This window comes from Podarcis cretensis, assembly GCF_951804945.1.
Source record: "Podarcis cretensis genome assembly, chromosome: 4".
Lineage (NCBI taxonomy): Eukaryota > Metazoa > Chordata > Lepidosauria > Squamata > Lacertidae > Podarcis > Podarcis cretensis.
In genome coordinates, this window is record NC_137173.1 from 6,327,501 (window position 1) to 6,343,233 (window position 15,733).

Sequence of the window (15,733 nt, forward strand, 5' to 3'; positions counted from 1 at the left end):
TTCCGCGAGTTTTTCCGTCTTGCGATTTTTCCGTCTTGCGAAGCACGGACTTTGGAAAAGCTTCAAAAATCACCAAAGTCTTCAAAAGCCTCAAAAAAGGCTACCACACCGCGTGCTATGAGTTGCTCCTCGAAGTGAATGCACGGTTTTAAGAAAAAGGAAACAAACTTGCAAGACAAAGGAAACAGAAACTTGCAAGACGTTTTCGTCTTGCGAAGCAAGCCCATAGGGAAATCCGTCTTGCGAAGCAACTCAAAAAACGAAAAACTCTTTCGTTTTGCGAGTTTTTCGTCTTTCGAGGCATTCGTCTTGCGAGGTACCACTGTACCATATTTTTCGCTCTATAGGACGCGCCCGACCATAGGACGCACCTTGTTTTAGAGGGGGAGAACAAGAAAAAAAATTCTCCCCCTCTCTGCTCAGCGCCCCTTCAGCGAAGCGGCAGGAGAAACGGAGCCCCTTCCATTTCTCCTCCTGCTTTGCTGAAGGGGTGCTGCGCAGAGAGGGGGAGAATTTTTTTTCTTGTTCTCCCCCTCTAAAACAAGGAGCATTCTGTGCGTTCAAGGTGCGTTCACCCAAAGCCTGTGGAGCGCAGCGGAAACTCGTGCTGCGCTCCGAAGGCTTCAGCGAAAGCAACGCAAAGCCTCCGGAGTGCGGAGGCAGTGCTCCCTCTGGGCTTCGGAGGCTTCGCGTTGCTATCGCTGAAGCCAAGGAGCCTGCATTCACTCCACAGGATGCACACACATTTCCCCATAATTTTTGGAGTGGAAAAAGTGCGTCCTATAGAGCGAAAAATACAGTAACCACAGCCTTCCTGTACCAGGCCAGAGAGATATCAAGTGCATGAGATGCCACCTTCTGCAGGAAGGCTGGTGGCGACAGGTTGAAAGTGCCTTTTCTGCAACGGTGTCCCACCTGTGGAACTCCCTGCCACTGCCTCTTTATCTGCTTTCCATCCGCAGTTGAGAATATTGCTGTCTAAACAAGTTTTCTGCTTAGGGCATTGATCCCCAATTATCTTCTTTGTGCTTTGGTCTTTCCCTGCTGTTTTTCTGCTCGACAATTTGTGATCTTGGCGAATGGATCGTGGCCCCTTTCCTGCTTGCTCTCCTTGTCTCGCAAGCCGCTTTCAGCAGCTCCATCACGGAGAGGGGAAGCAGGGCATAATTTAAAAAAGTAAAGGACCCCTCACAGTTAAGTCCAGTCGCGAACGACTCTGGGGTTGTGGCGCTCATCTCGCTTTACTGGCCGAGGGAGCTGGTGTTTGGCCACTCCGCAGACAGTTTTTCCAGGTCATGTGGCCAGCATGACTAAACTGCTTCTGGCGAAACCAGAGCAGTGCACGGAAATGCTGTTTACCTTCCCGCCAGAGCGGTACCTATTTATCTACTTGCACTTTGTGCTTTCGAACTGCTAGGTTGGCAGGAGCTGGGACCAAGCAACGGGAGCTCACCCTGTCGCAGGGATTCAAACCGCCGACCTTCCACACTCACACTGGTCCTTATTATCCTTCCTCACTCACGCTAGTGAGCTGGTAGCAGAGCACATTCCCCTATATATTGCAGGAAGGAAGCAATCTGGTAGATTCGTTTGAATCTCTTGAGTTAAGCAATCCAGTCTGGCGGCTTCTTCTTCTTCTTCTTCTTCTTCTTCTTCTTCTTCTTCTTCTTCTTCTTCTTCTTCTATTAAATTCCCATTTAACCCCTCTTTAAAAGAATAAAGACACAACAGTCTTCTCTTAAAAGTAACAAGAAATTTACTTACATTCAGTTCACAATTCAATCTGGAAAGCAGGCTTTAGCTTGTAGTTACAGAAGAGAGTTTGAGTCCATCCCATATGGTAGGGGTGGCCAACTCTCAAGAGACTGCGATCAACTTTCAGAATTAAAAACTGGCAGTGATCTACCCCCGTTTTGGTGGTGGGTTCAGCTCAAAGTTGTTGAGCCTTTTTTAGGGAAGAGAGGAGCCCCGTTTTTGGGGAAGTTAAAAAAATAACTTTTTTGGGGGGGAAAGTTCTATTGGGGGGTTAAAGGCAAGGGGCAAAGGGGTAAAGTCACTAACAAAAAGATTGTTGTGGATCAAAACAGCAGCACAGAGAAATCTCCATCTTCCCTTCCAGAAATCATACAACAATGGAGGGCGGGACGAGGGGGTGGGGCAGGAGTCAGTTTTAGCGACACTAAGGAAAGGGAGCCAGAGATTGACCACGATCTACCAAAACCTCATGGGGATCTACCAGTAGATCACGATCGACCTGTTGGACATCCCTGCCATACGGGAATGAGCCTATGTGCTGCTGGCTGAGAGCCAGCAGACAGCAAAAGGAATCAAGATGGAATAAAGCGAGGAAGAAGGGAAGATGGCTGCAGGAACAGCCCTTTTATGGGGTCTCCCAGGGTCATGGCCATCTACCTGGTCACATGTGGGGGGGGGGAGGATGCTCCAGACTAGGTGTGACAGGAAGTCCTCCTGGCTGGAGCAACATTCCCCTGTGTGTCCACTCTGGGCAAACAAGAAGTGTTGTACTTGTCTGCTACATTGATGGCACACCCCACATTATCTAGAGACCCAAGAGTCAGCTTTCTGTCCAGAAGAAGCTTGGGGAAGGGAGTGATGTTCATCTGCTTCCTGTTTGCAGGTGGAGGAGGTCAAGACCCTCATGCCAACGCTCTTGGGCAGCTTGGAAGAGGCAGACGGTGTGGTTGTCGCTGAGGGCATCACGGCCATCCAGAATCTTTTGAAGTTCATGCAGAGGAGCGACATTGTCAGCCTGGCTGAGAAGCTGCTTCCTTTGTTCAGCAACGTAAGAATTTGGGGGAGGTTACTTTCCAATCCGGGGTGTGCCTCCCACTGCCCTGTGACCCCAGAACTCTCCATGGTCCCATCGGGCCCCCTACTTCTGTTTTCTGGGCTCTCTTTGTCCCCTTCTCCCTCCAATCCCTGGTGGCTTGGCTATGTGCCCTCCATTAGCCCTGAAAATGGAGAGCCTGGGTCAGTGCGAGACCCATAAGGTGAGGGAACGTTGTGGGTAACAGGAGAGGATATGTTGATTAATATTATCCTTCCTAACTCGCACTAGCAAGTAGCAGAGCGCATTCCCCTATTACATAGCTGGAAGCTGGTTGCAGACTCGCGTGAGTCTCTTGAAACAATAAGCAGTTCAATCTGGCTTGCCCAGATTGGGATATGTTCCTGGTAATATCCCTTGGATCCTGAAATATACTTGGAGTCAAGAGTAGATTTCATGCTCTTTATTCAGCTCATAGTGGCAAGGAGGAATGGAAGTTCCCCCAAAATATCTGCTTTATATACATTATTTACACAATGGGCTGCACGTGATTGGCTAATTCCGGGATTCTCCTGTAGGCCAATCAGGTTGTGGATTCACTTCCACCTAGAGCTGGATTGGGTGGCTCCTGCAGACCAATCAGACTGCTGCATTGTTCTGGGATCAATCAGACTGCTGCATTTTGGATCCTATTCAACTCAGTATATAACAAAACCCTAAAAGAATAGAGACACAACAGTCTTGTTCATAAGTAACAAAAAGAAGTTTACTCACAATCAGGAAGAGCACAGTGTGATTGATCCCTGAAGGCAGGCTTTAGGCTTAAGGTTGCAAATATGTACAAATAGGTTTACCCCATATGGGAGATAGCCCAGGGACTGCTGGCTGAGAGAGCCAGCAGTGTGGTCCAGGTGAAGCAGAAAGCAGGCAGGACGAAAAAGAAGGGAAGATGGCTACATGACTTGGCCTTTTACCAGATCTGGAAAGGTCACACTCACCTATCGGTCACATGCAAAGGAAGTATGTCCAGCCAGGTGTAACAGGAAGCTCGACTGGCTGGACCAACACCCCCTGCATGTCCACTCTAGCAAAACAAGGAATGTTGTACTTGACTGCCCCAGTGGATTACATCCCGCGTAAAGCCGGGCTGGGGAATGGGTTGAGGGCAAGGGTGGGAAGAGGGCAGAGCTAAACTCCCCCCCTGCTCAAAGATCTGGGCAGTGGGGGTCAAATAATGAGGTTCATGTGGTTGGTCAGTGAGGGTGAAATGTAGGAATTGAAGGCTGGAGACATGGTCAGTGTTATGTACTGAGCTGAATCTTAGCTCAATAGGATCCAGAATGCAGCAGTCTGATTGGTCCGCAGGAGCCACCCAATCCAGCTCCAGGTGGAAGTGAATCAGCAACCTGATTGGCCTGCAGGAGCAGCCTGGAATTAGCCAATCACGCGGGGCCCATTGTGTAAATAATGTATATATATAGCTAGACATTTTGGGGGAAGTTTCATTCATTGCTACTACGAGCTGAATAAAGAGCGTGAAATTTATTAAGCAGTGGGTGAACAAAGCAGGCAACACAGAGATTTCTCCAAGTAGCTCTTTATTAGTAAGCTGGAACTGAACTGAACTGAACAGCTCAGCTGGCCTGCTTTTATAGGCAGCCAGCTGTCAACATTGTAACAATAACAGCCCAGGGTTTCCTGCCTAAATTAACTTATGTGGACCTGAGTGAGAACTATATACACAACACCCCCTGGTGGCCAGGGTGAGAACTTCAATACACAACAAAATTCACACTCGACTCCGGGTATATTTCAGTCAGCAAGGGCTAGGGGCAGTCAGAGTGGCAGGTTTCTCCCTTCTCAAGGCTTGTGGGACCTCCCCATTTGATCAACCCATGCTTTCAGCCAAGCTCTGAAGTTTGAAGACTCACCCACATGAAGCAGCCTCTGTTGCCCACAGGCAGAGGCCAGGACCCGCAATTCCGCCATTGCCCTGTTTGCTGAGCTGCCCAACATGGTCAAGAAGAAGGAGAAGTACCTTATCCAAGAGCAGGTGACCCAGAGTCTGCTCCCGCTGCTCCTTCACCTGCAAGACGAGGAGCCCGAGGTGGTGAAGGTGAGTAAGGAACAGAGGATGCAGTTGCCTTACCCTGAGTCAGGACCATGGGTCATAGCTGTCAACCGTCCCTTATTTGGCGGGAAACTCCCTTATCCCAGCGCCGTGTCCCGCTGCTGTCCCAGATTGATGATGTCCCTTAAATTTCCCGGGTTTCAAAGGAACCGGCTCCTCTCCCTCCCTCCCTCCCTGCCGGCCGGCCAGGGAGGAGGAAGGATCCAACTGTGTTGCTTGGCTGCCCGGCCCACCTCCCCAGTGGCGTAGCGTGGAGGGTGCAGGGAGGGCCGGCCGCACCGGGCGCAACATCTGGGGGGGCCGCGCTTGCCGCCTCCAGAGTCGCCAAAGAGCCTCGGGCGCAGGCTGTAGCAGAGCCCCATGTCTCGCGGAACCGACGAGCTGTGCGCGCGTCCAGGCTGAAGGCGTCCGGCAGGCAGCGGCTCTCAGCGCTCGCCGTGCGTCAGGGCCGCGGAGGGCGCACCAGGCAGCCCCTCCTCACAGCCCCGCTGCTGCTGCTGCTGGGCCATGTTGCATTTTCCTCGCCTCTCTGCCCTCCTCCTCCGGGCAAGTGGCGTCGTTTGGGTGGCAGCGCCAGCGGCAACTCGCCTCAGATCACCTGACACGGACCCGCCGCCGCCGCCGTGGCTACCTTAACGTAAATACCCCAGCCCAGGCAGCAGCAAGAAGAAGCTGGCAGCGGCGGCAGGTTAGGGGTTAGGGGCGCAAATTACTTGCCTTGCCCCGGGTTAGGGGGCGCAAATTACTTGCCTGGCCCCGGGTTAGGGGGCGCAAATTACTTGCCTTGCCCCGGGTTAGGGGGCGCAAATTACTTGCCTTGCCCCGGGTGCTGACAACCCACGCTACGCCGCTGCACCCCCCTCTGGCCTCCTCTCACCAGCCTCGGCCCCCGGGAACCCCTCCTCGCTGGGACTGGTGGGAGCCTCGGGCCTGTCCACCGCCATCCTCCTCGTGGCCGCCGAACTGAGCGACTCTGCCTGGGGCCTCCCCTCTGCCCGTTGCCCCCGCTCGGCCGTATTGCAGCTGCGCCGCCGAAGGACCTGGATGAGATGGGCAGCCTGATGCGCCCTATGAATTGCTGAGGAGCCTTGAGAGGAGAGCGAGAAAGCAGTTCAGAGAGAGGAGGAAGAGGAAGAGGAAGAGGAAGAGGAAGAGGAAGAGGAAGAGGAAGAGGAAGAGGAGGCGCGGGCAGGTGTTCCAAGGGCTACAAGGGAAGGACCGCAAGCGCTTCTCCCCTAGATTTGTAGTGGTAGACTAGCATAGATGGTCTGATCTGCGGGTTTACTTCGGGCGCTATTCCCCCCCCCCCCGCCTCACCTGATGGAACTGAGAGCTACAGATGGAGCACGAGAGAAAAGATACAGAACGGCAGCAGCATCTTCGTAGCTTGGACTTCGTTTTGCGCGAAAAGTGGTTGCTGCTTGTAGTTATTTCATTGCAGTGTTTCATCGGCTGGTGTCTTGAGCAGCAACCTCTGGAAACAAAGGGCTAAAAACAGGCGCTGCTCTCCAAAATTATCTGGTCCCTTTTAACTTCGTACTTCTGCTGGTTGACTAAAATCCCTTATTTTGGCTACTGATCCCTTATTGTCGAGGCTGCTGGTCCCTTATTTTCAAATCTGTAAGTTGACAGCTATGACTTGGGTCCATCTAGCTCAGTAATGTCTGCACTGACTGGAAGCAGCTGTCTTAAGATCTCAAACAGGGGACATTCCTAGTCCGACCCAGAGATGCCGTTGAACCTGGGACCTTCTGCATGCCAAGCAAATGTCCTACCACTGAACCCAACCTTTCCTTGCTCTGAGTTTGCAGAATCCGATTTCCCTGTGCTTCATGGACCAGTGTATCGTATTTTTAATATTTTGTTAGAAGCCGCCCAGAGTGGCTGGGGAAACCCAGCCAGATGAGCAAGGTATAAATAATAAAAAAAATATTTTTATTTTAATTTTTATGGAAAAAAATTTTATGGAAATTTTTATGGAAAGATGCAGGAAGTGCTTTTCGGCTTCTCCTCCTGGATCTTAATGTTACATCATAATAATAATAATTTATTATTTATACCCCGCCCATCTGGCTGGGCTTCCCCAGCCACTCTGGGTGGCTTCCAAAAAAAAAAAAATATTAAAATACTGTAATACATCAAACATTAAAAGCTTCCCTAAACAGGGCTGCCTTCAGATGTCTTCTAAAGACATCATATGATTTCTATGCTCTCCCACCCCAAAACAATTTTTTAAAAAATGTGTGTTCAATTTACCCCCGGTCACAATTTACAAATGTTAATACAAATTGAAAATTAAAATGAGGAAGACAACGTAGGGGATGGAAATGGAGGTCAGGATGGTTGTGAGCAGAGGCAGAGGTTGCCAGCTTGGCGGTCGCTGTTGCCATTGACCTGCCCTCTCCCTGACTGACCCTTGTCGCCCCTTTTGACTCCCCACGGCAGGGTTGCCAGGATGCCCTCGCCAGGTGTTTCCGCTTCCTGGGCTGGTCCCTCCCGAAGAAGATTAACAGCAAGAAGGCTTGGCACGACCACCCTCAGATCGCAGAGACCCTCTGCCGGCAAATCGTAAGTCACCAGCCTTTGTCTAGCAACGGCTTGGCAGGGTGTGCTCCAAATTTCCCCCCGTAGAGCCAGGTGGGAGACAAGTCAAAAAATGGCAAGTACCCCCATTTCAATTTCAGATTCTATCTCTGCAAATCCCCTCAAGTCTTTCTGGATCCCACAATTTTTGGTATTCAGTTTCTAGGATTCCTGGTTTGGCCCTTTCAAATATTTCGACCACACATTCCAGATTTTGTAAAAACTCTCAGTTCACTGAGTCCAGTTTATGCCTCTAAATACCAGTTGCTGGGAATCTCAGGGGGCAAAGGGGTCTTGTGTTCAAATCCTGTTTGCAGGTTTCCCCTTGAGGCTGTCAGTTTGCATTTCCTAGTGCAGAAAGTATCGAACTGATGTGTAGAGATCTTTCCTATTCTACTTAATTCAAGAGGGTTCTGGAACATAGCTGTCAAAGTTTCCCTTTTTTAAGGGAAATTCCCTTATTCCGAATAGGATTCCATGCAAGAAAAGGGAAAAGTTGACAGCTATGTTCTGGAAGCTTCTCTGTGTGAAAGAAACAAGCAGAAGTTTCATGGTTCTAGATTCCGGTAGGTAGCCGTGTTGGTCTGACACAGTCGAAATAAAAAGAAAAATGCCCAGTAGCACCTTAGAGACCAACTAAGTTATGTTAAGTGATGAATTAATATGTTTAATTCCATAAGGTGAAGATCTAAGGATGTTAATGTTTAAGTTAAATTTCATAAAAATTGGGATTTGGAAAACCGTTAAAAGGTCATGCAATGAAATTCAACCAAGGGGAAGTGAGGAAGTCACTTAACAAAGTTAATAACTGTAATTTTCAAGAAGGCTATGATTTATGTTTGTCTGTTTTGTGTGTTTGTTTGTTTGTTTGTTTATAATATTGTGAAAACTAATAAAAAAATTGGGGGGGGAATAGAGACCAACTAAGTTTGTTCTGGGTACGTATAAGCTTTCGTGTGCATGCAATCTGATTTCGTGGTATCTGAAGAAGTGTGCATGCACATGAAAGCTTATACTGTACCCAAAACAAACTTAGTTGGTCTCTAAGGTGCTGCTGGACATTTTTTAATTATTATTATTTCAAGGTTCATGATGTTTGGGTTATACCTTCCGAGAAGCTGAATATAGCGGGCTTAAACTGGTTCTGTTATCTTTTTCTGTCAAGGTCATGCTGGCTATAATAGGCCAGAAGGAGCCTAGGTTTCACTTTCTCTGATCTCTTTTCCTTCTGGTGTGATGTTCTGTATATAGCGTTAAGGTTTAGACTTATAATAAGTTATTGAAAGTTTAAGTTAAGTCTGCTGCAACTGGATTTCTTATGGCCAGTGCCAATCCTGAATGTTTTGGATTTGTGACCATTATGCTCATTTGCCTTCAGAAGCGGTAAATCTCTGCCGGATGAAATACAATTGCCTCTGGTCTATTTTTTTTTATTTTTTTTTTTGGGGGGGGGGGAATCCTGCAACATGTTTAAGTTTTTACTCTGCTAACTATATGTTGGAGCCATATGTGGTGGGATTGTCCGTTAATGAATTTTGGAAACAGGTTGGTATAGAAATATCGGGAATAGGTAGGAAGGTGGGAATATCTAAATTAATGGTTCTTCTTAGTCTGAGTAGCACCGAGTTAAAAACAAAAGAGGAATGTAAATGGGTAAAATTGATGGTAACTGCAGCCAGACAGGTTATAGCGAGTAACTGGAAAAATGCAGAAGAGCTAGGGGTGAACCAATGGAGGAAGAAACTGAATAATATTATAATTTTAGAATATCTAACTGTGAAGATACACAGAATGAAAGGGTTTAAGGTCAGTGAGAAAGAGGAGGATTGGTTTGAGAAGATATTGAATTACAGGTGAAACTTGGAAAATTAGAATATCGTGGAAAAGTTCATTTATTTCAGTAATTCAACTTAAAAGGTGAAACTAATATATGAGATAGACTCATGACATGCAAAGCAAGATATGCCAAGCCTTTATTTGTTATAACTGTGATGACCATGGGGTACAGCTGATAAAAACCCCAAATTAACAATCTCAGAAAATTAGAATATTGTGAAAAGGTGCAGTAGCTATTCAATCCATAACACCTGCAATGGGTTCCTGAGCCTTTAAATGGACTCTCAGTCTGGTTCAGTTGGAAGCACAATCCTGGGGAAGGCTGCTGACCTGACAGTTGTGCAGAAAGCCATCATTGAGACCCTCCAAAAGGAGGGGAAAGCCTCAAACTGTAATTGCAGAAGAAGTTGGATGTTCCCAAAGTGTTGTATCAAAGCACATTAATGGAAAGTTATGCAGAAGGGGAAAGTGTGGAAGAAAAAGGTGTACAAGCAGCAGGGATGACCGCAGCCTGGAGTGGATTGTCGGGAAAAGACCATTCAAATGTGTTGGGGACTTTCACAAGGAGTGGACTGAGGCTGGAGTTAGTGCATCAAGAGCCACCACACAGACGGATCCTGGAGATGGGCTTCAAATGTTGTACTCCTCTTGTCAAGCCGCTCCTGAACAGGAAACAACGTCAGGAGAATCTTGCCTAGGCTAAAGAAGAAGAAGAAGAAAAGAACTAGTCCTCTTTTCTGATGAGAGCAACTTTTGCATCCCATTTGGAAACCAAGGACCCAGAGTCTGGAGGAAGAATGGGGAGGCACACAATGTCAGATGCTTGAAGTCCAGTGTGAAGTTTCCAGTGCCAAATTCTTGAAGTCCAGTGTGAAGTGTTGATTTGGGGAGCCATGTCATCAGCTGGTGTTGGTCCACTGTGCTTCATTAAGTCCAGGGCCAACGCATCTGTCTACCAGGAGATTTTGGAGCTTCATGCTTCCTTCCACAGACGAGCTTTATGGGGATGCTGACTTCATTTTCCAGCAGGACTTTGGCACCTGCCCACACTGCCAAAAGTACCAAAACCTGGTTCAATTCCCATGGGATTACTGTGCTTGATTGGCCAGCAAACTCTCCTGACCTGAACCCCATAGAGAATCTTTGGGACATTGCCAAGAGAAAGATGAGAGACATGAGACCGAGCAATGCAGAAGAGCTGAAGGCTGCTATTGAAGCATCCTGGTCTTCCATAACACCTCAGCAGTGCCACAGGCTGATAGCATCCATGCCACGCCACATTGAGGCAGTAATTGATGCAAAAGGGGCCCAAACCAAGTACTGAGTACATATGCATGCTTCTACTTCTCAGAGGTCCAATATTTCTCTATTTGCAATCCTTGTTTTGTTTATTTCATTTAATATTCTAATTTTCTGAGATTGTTAATTTGGGGTTTTCATCAGCTGTACCCCATAATCATCACAATTATAACAAATAAAGGCTTGACATATCTTGCTTTGTATGTCACGAGTCTATCTCATATATTAGTTTCACCTTTTAAGTTGAATTACTGAAATAAATGAACTTTTCCACGATATTCTAATTTTCCGAGTTTCACCTGTATTTAGGTAAGGTAAAGGTAAAGGTACCCCTGCCCGTACAGGCCAGTCTTGACAGACTCTGGGGTTGTGCGCCCATCTCACTTAAGAGGCCAGGGGCCAGCGCTGTCCGGAGACACTTCCGGGTCACGTGGCCAGCGTGACATCGCTGCTCTGGCGAGCCAGAGCTGCACACGGAAACGCCGTTTACCTTCCCGCTGGTAAGCGGTCCCTATTTATCTACTTGCACCCGGAGGTGCTTTCGAACTGCTAGGTTGGCAGGCGCTGGGACCGAGCAGCGGGAGCGCACCCCGCCGCAGGGATTCGAACCGCCGACCTTTCGATCGGCAAGCCCTAGGCGCTGAGGCTTTAACCCACAGCGCCACCTGCGTCCCTAATGTATTTAGGTAGGTTTGAACAATTTGCGGCAATTAAAATGTTAAAAGTTAAATAAACCTTGTGGATGGAAGAGTGTTAACGTATATAAAACTGTACATATGGTTGATTTGAATATGTTATTATTGATTATGTATACCCAATGTATCAGCTGCCTGGGGGGGTTTCACTGTTTGTGTTTGGTTGTTGGTAAAAAATAAAATTTTTAATAATGAAAATAAAAAACTATACAATGGAGTTCTGCTCTGGATCAATAGGAGTAGAATTCCACAACAGAGGCATCATGTTGGCCACTGTGAGGACAGATGGCTCGTCTAGATGGGCCATTGGCTTGATCCAGCAGCCTCTGCTTATGTTCTTAACATTCCTCTTTACGTTGCTAGTCCTGGAAGGTCAAGACCATCCCTGCCATCTTGCTCCAATGTCTGGACCACCTTCAGTGCCCTCAGGTCTCGATCCGGAGAGCAGCTGCCATCTTTCTTGGTGAGCAAAATAGTGGCCCTATTCCTTTAATCACTAGTTGAAGGCGGTTGGAGGATGGATGGCGCTAACAGATTGAGGCTGAATCCTGACAAGACAGAAGTACTGTTTTGGGGGGACAGGAGGCGGGCGGGTGTGGGGACTCCCTGATCCTGAATGGGGTAACTGTGCCCCTGAAGGACCAGGTGCGCAGCCTGAGAGTCATTTTGGACTCACAGCTGTCCATGGAGGCGCAGGTCAATTCTGTATCCAGGGCAGCTGTCTACCAGCTCCATCTGGTACGCAGGATGAGACCCTCCCTGCCCACAGACTGTCTTGCCAGAGTGGTGCATGCTCTGGTTATCTCCCGCTTGGACTACTGCAATGCACTCTATGTGGGGCTACCTTTAAAGGTGACCCAGAAACTGCAGTTAATCCAGAATGCGGCAGCTAGACTGATGGCTAGGAGCGGCCGCCGAGATCATATAACACCAGTCCTGAAAGACCTACATTGGCTCCCTCTACATTTCTGAGCACAATTCAAAGTGTTGGTGCTGACCTTGAAAGCCCTAAACGGCTTGGCCCAGTAGACCTGAAGGAGCATCTCCACCCCCATTGTTCAGCCCAGACACTGAGGTCCAGCGCCGAGGGCCTTCTGGCGGTTCCCTGCCTGCAAAAAGTGAGGTTACAGGGAACCAGGCAGAGGGCCTGCTCAGTTGTGGTTCCCACCCTGTGGAATGCCATCCCGTTGGATGTGAAGGAAATAAACAACCATTTGACTTTTAGAAGACATCTGAAGGCAGCCCTGTTTAGGGAAGTTTTTAATGACTGATATTTTAATGTATATTTAATCTTTTGTTGGAAGCCACCCAGAGTGGCTGGGGATACCCAGCCAGATGGGCAGGGTATAAATAAATTATTATTATAATGTTATGTTGTATTATATTATATTATATTATATTATATTATATTATATTATATTATATTATATTATATTATATTATATTATATTATATTATATTATATTGTTCTCCTTTTTCCTCTTACCTGATGCTATATACCTGCCGGAACAAAATTAACCATTTAAAATTAAAAGGGAAAATGAGTGAATTGTTTGAGGTCACACAATGTGTCCGTGGTCTAGGCAGCCTTGAGCTGCCTCTCCTCTCTGTCCCTGGTGGTCTTTCTAGTCCCAGCGCAAAGGAGGCGGGATGCTCGCGGGAAACGTGTGACTTCCTGAGAGGCTCACGGACTTCCTGTCTTTCAGGTTGTGTTGCCCAGTGTGCAGAGCCAGTTGCCATCACTCAGGAAAAAAAGGACTTGATATTCCTCTGTAAGTAACAACACTGCGGGACTCAAGCCCCTTTGCATGATGACGACATGAACTCCTAGCTCCAGGGAGACTTGCAAATTAAAGACTGTCTCTAGCATGTCTAGTTAAAAAACAAAGAGAAGGTTCTATGCCATATGTTTTGATTTGATATCATTTACGAATAAGGAGGCATATGGTCCTTGCAGCTTACGCTGAAGTGCAAAAATACAATCCATAAGATGCCACACACTCATTCTGTTTTAATTTATCTAATTGTATCGTATTTTATTCTCACCATGTCTCCGTTCATATGGTGTACGCATGATGTGAAGGGAGTTAAGATTAACATAAATTCTAATGCAGATTTAAACCAGGGTTAGGGTTAACAGTAGGAGTTAAGGTTAGGGGTTAGGGTTAGAGGGTTATGGTTAGTTAGAGTTATTGACAGAGTTAGGCTTAAGGGTAGGGGTAGGTTTGTGTCAAGGTTAGGATTATGGTTAGGGTTGGGTTAGGGTTGGGGTTAACAGTAGGGGTTAGGGTTAGAGGGTTAGGGTTAGGGTTATAGTTGGGGATAGGTTTAGTCTTAGGTTTATGTCAGAGTTAGGATTAGGGTTGGGTTAGGGTTACGGTTAACGGTGGGGGTAAGTTTAGGGGTTAGGGTTAGAGGGTTACGGTTAAGGTTAGAGTTATGGTTGAGGTTGGGGTTGGGTTAGGGTTAGAATTAGGTTTGTGTCAGGGTTAGGGTTGGGTTAGAGTTAGGGTTAACCGTAGGGGTTAGGGTTAGGGTTAGAGTTAGATTTATGGTTGGGGTTAGGTTTATGTCAGGGTTAGGATTAGGGTTGGGTTAGAGTTAGGGTTAACTGTAGGGGTTAGGGTTAGGGTTGGGGTTAGGTTTAAGTTTAGGGTTAGGGTTTCGGTTTGTGTCAGGGTTAGGGTAAAGGCCTGGGTTTGGGGTTCGCATTCTCAAATCTTATAAAAATGAAGCAAAACCAGAGGAGAGACAAAAAAGCAAGCAAAACCAATGGCAATTTATGTTGGCTATTTGCAGATTAGTTGCGCTGCAGAGCACTTGCTGGGGTACACATTACAAGGAATGCAAAATAACTTTAGCTAGGTTTTAATAACAAAAACTCCTTTTACATTAATTATAATATATCAATAAGCACGACCCATCCACCAACCGAACCACCAGGGTACTGAGAGATCTACGTGCTGCTCTTTATATACTATACCCAACAGCTTAATTAACATAGCTTAACAGCACCTGCTGTACTGTTTCACAGCTGTAAAACTAGGTCATATTATTTGCTCTGGCCCTTAAAGAAATACACAACTTGTGGAACAATAATGAACCTTCAAATTTAAAGAGACCATTCAACAATTTAAACCAGGCAGCCATGGGCTTTATCTCCCCGGGTTCATTCCATTTCTGCCTTTGTCCAAAGTGTGTCCTCCTGCCTTTCTCTCCCTTGCTCCAGCGCTCTCCAAACTGCGGCAGGATCACGACCCCTCCGTCCGCCTGACGGCCTTGCAAGCCACCCGGATGGTGCAGGAAGCCTGTGGCGTCTCGGCTGCCGTCTCGCCCCGATTTTCTGGCTCGGAGGGCGAAGACAGCCTCTCCTCTGACCGGGGCCACTGGGACACGCCGGATCCTGCCCTGACGCACCGGTGGAACCCCGCTTCCCCCACCTCCCACCGGTTGGTGCCCAGCGCTGCCAGGAAGAGAGGTTTCGGGCCAACCCGGCAGGCCTGATTCCACCCACCAAGATGCCCCTGAACTCCCTTGGGAGGCGCTCGACGTAAGCTCAGGAGACCTGCACACAGTTCCCAGTCGAAAAGGCACCGGAGCCACAGATGATGGAAGAGGACCAGAAAGGAAGGAGAAGGAGAAAGGAGCCGGGGGGAGAAGGATGCTCAGCGTGCCTGGATTCGGCCAGCGTCCACAGCAGGACAGGAACAGGGAACGTTCTGTGGTGCGAACCATCAAGACTTCCTCTTGCATTCCTCCATAGAACCAGGATGGCCTTGCACGGTGAGTGCCCATTAAGGGGAGGAAAGAGTGAAATGGGGCCAGGTATTGAGATCCCATTTATTTTCATTCCGTTTACAATGTTGTGAGATCTACAGGTATAGGGTGATATACAAATTTAATAAACAGATAAAAGGTTATGATGATGAGATTACCGCCCACTTTGAGAACCATTGCCCTAAACCAACCTTCTCCAACCTGGGAATAATACCCTCTAACATTTCTCAGCCAGATGTGTGGAATATAAATTATTATTATTATTATTATTATTATTATTATTATTATTATTCTGAATCCCAGTTGTTAGAAATCACAGAAGTGGAGAGACTTGCTCTGGTTGGCTGCCCAGAGTGGCTGGGGAGACACAGCCAGATGGGCAGGTTATAATTTTTAAAAAATTATTATTATTATTATTGTTATTGTTATTCAGGTAGGTAGCTGTGTTGGTCTGACGCAGTAGAAATATATTTAAAAGATGAAGAAGTGTGCATGCACACGAAAGCTCATACCAAAAACAAACTTAATTGGTCTCTAAGGTGCTACTGGACATTTCTAAATATATTTTTAATATTTCTATTATTATTATTATTATTATTATTATTCCCCACGCATCTGGGTGGC

At 47.2% G+C, this 15,733-nt stretch overlaps 1 protein-coding gene across 4 annotated transcripts in view; it reads left to right on the forward strand.

Moving 5' to 3' along the window:
• Nucleotides 1-15,733, forward strand: part of LOC307214660 (maestro heat-like repeat-containing protein family member 7) — a 73,010-nt gene that overhangs the window by 54,976 nt on the left and 2,301 nt on the right. For all 4 annotated transcript variants that reach the window (XM_079973468.1, XM_079973467.1, XM_079973469.1 and 1 more), the window contains 6 exons: nt 2,639-2,803; nt 4,749-4,904; nt 7,365-7,487; nt 11,696-11,795; nt 13,039-13,104; nt 14,562-15,115. In XM_079973468.1, the coding sequence (XP_079829594.1) occupies nt 2,639-2,803; nt 4,749-4,904; nt 7,365-7,487; nt 11,696-11,795; nt 13,039-13,104; nt 14,562-14,836 (885 nt within the window). In that variant the 3' untranslated portion in view covers nt 14,837-15,115. The remainder of the gene's footprint in view (nt 1-2,638; nt 2,804-4,748; nt 4,905-7,364; nt 7,488-11,695; nt 11,796-13,038; nt 13,105-14,561; nt 15,116-15,733) is intronic.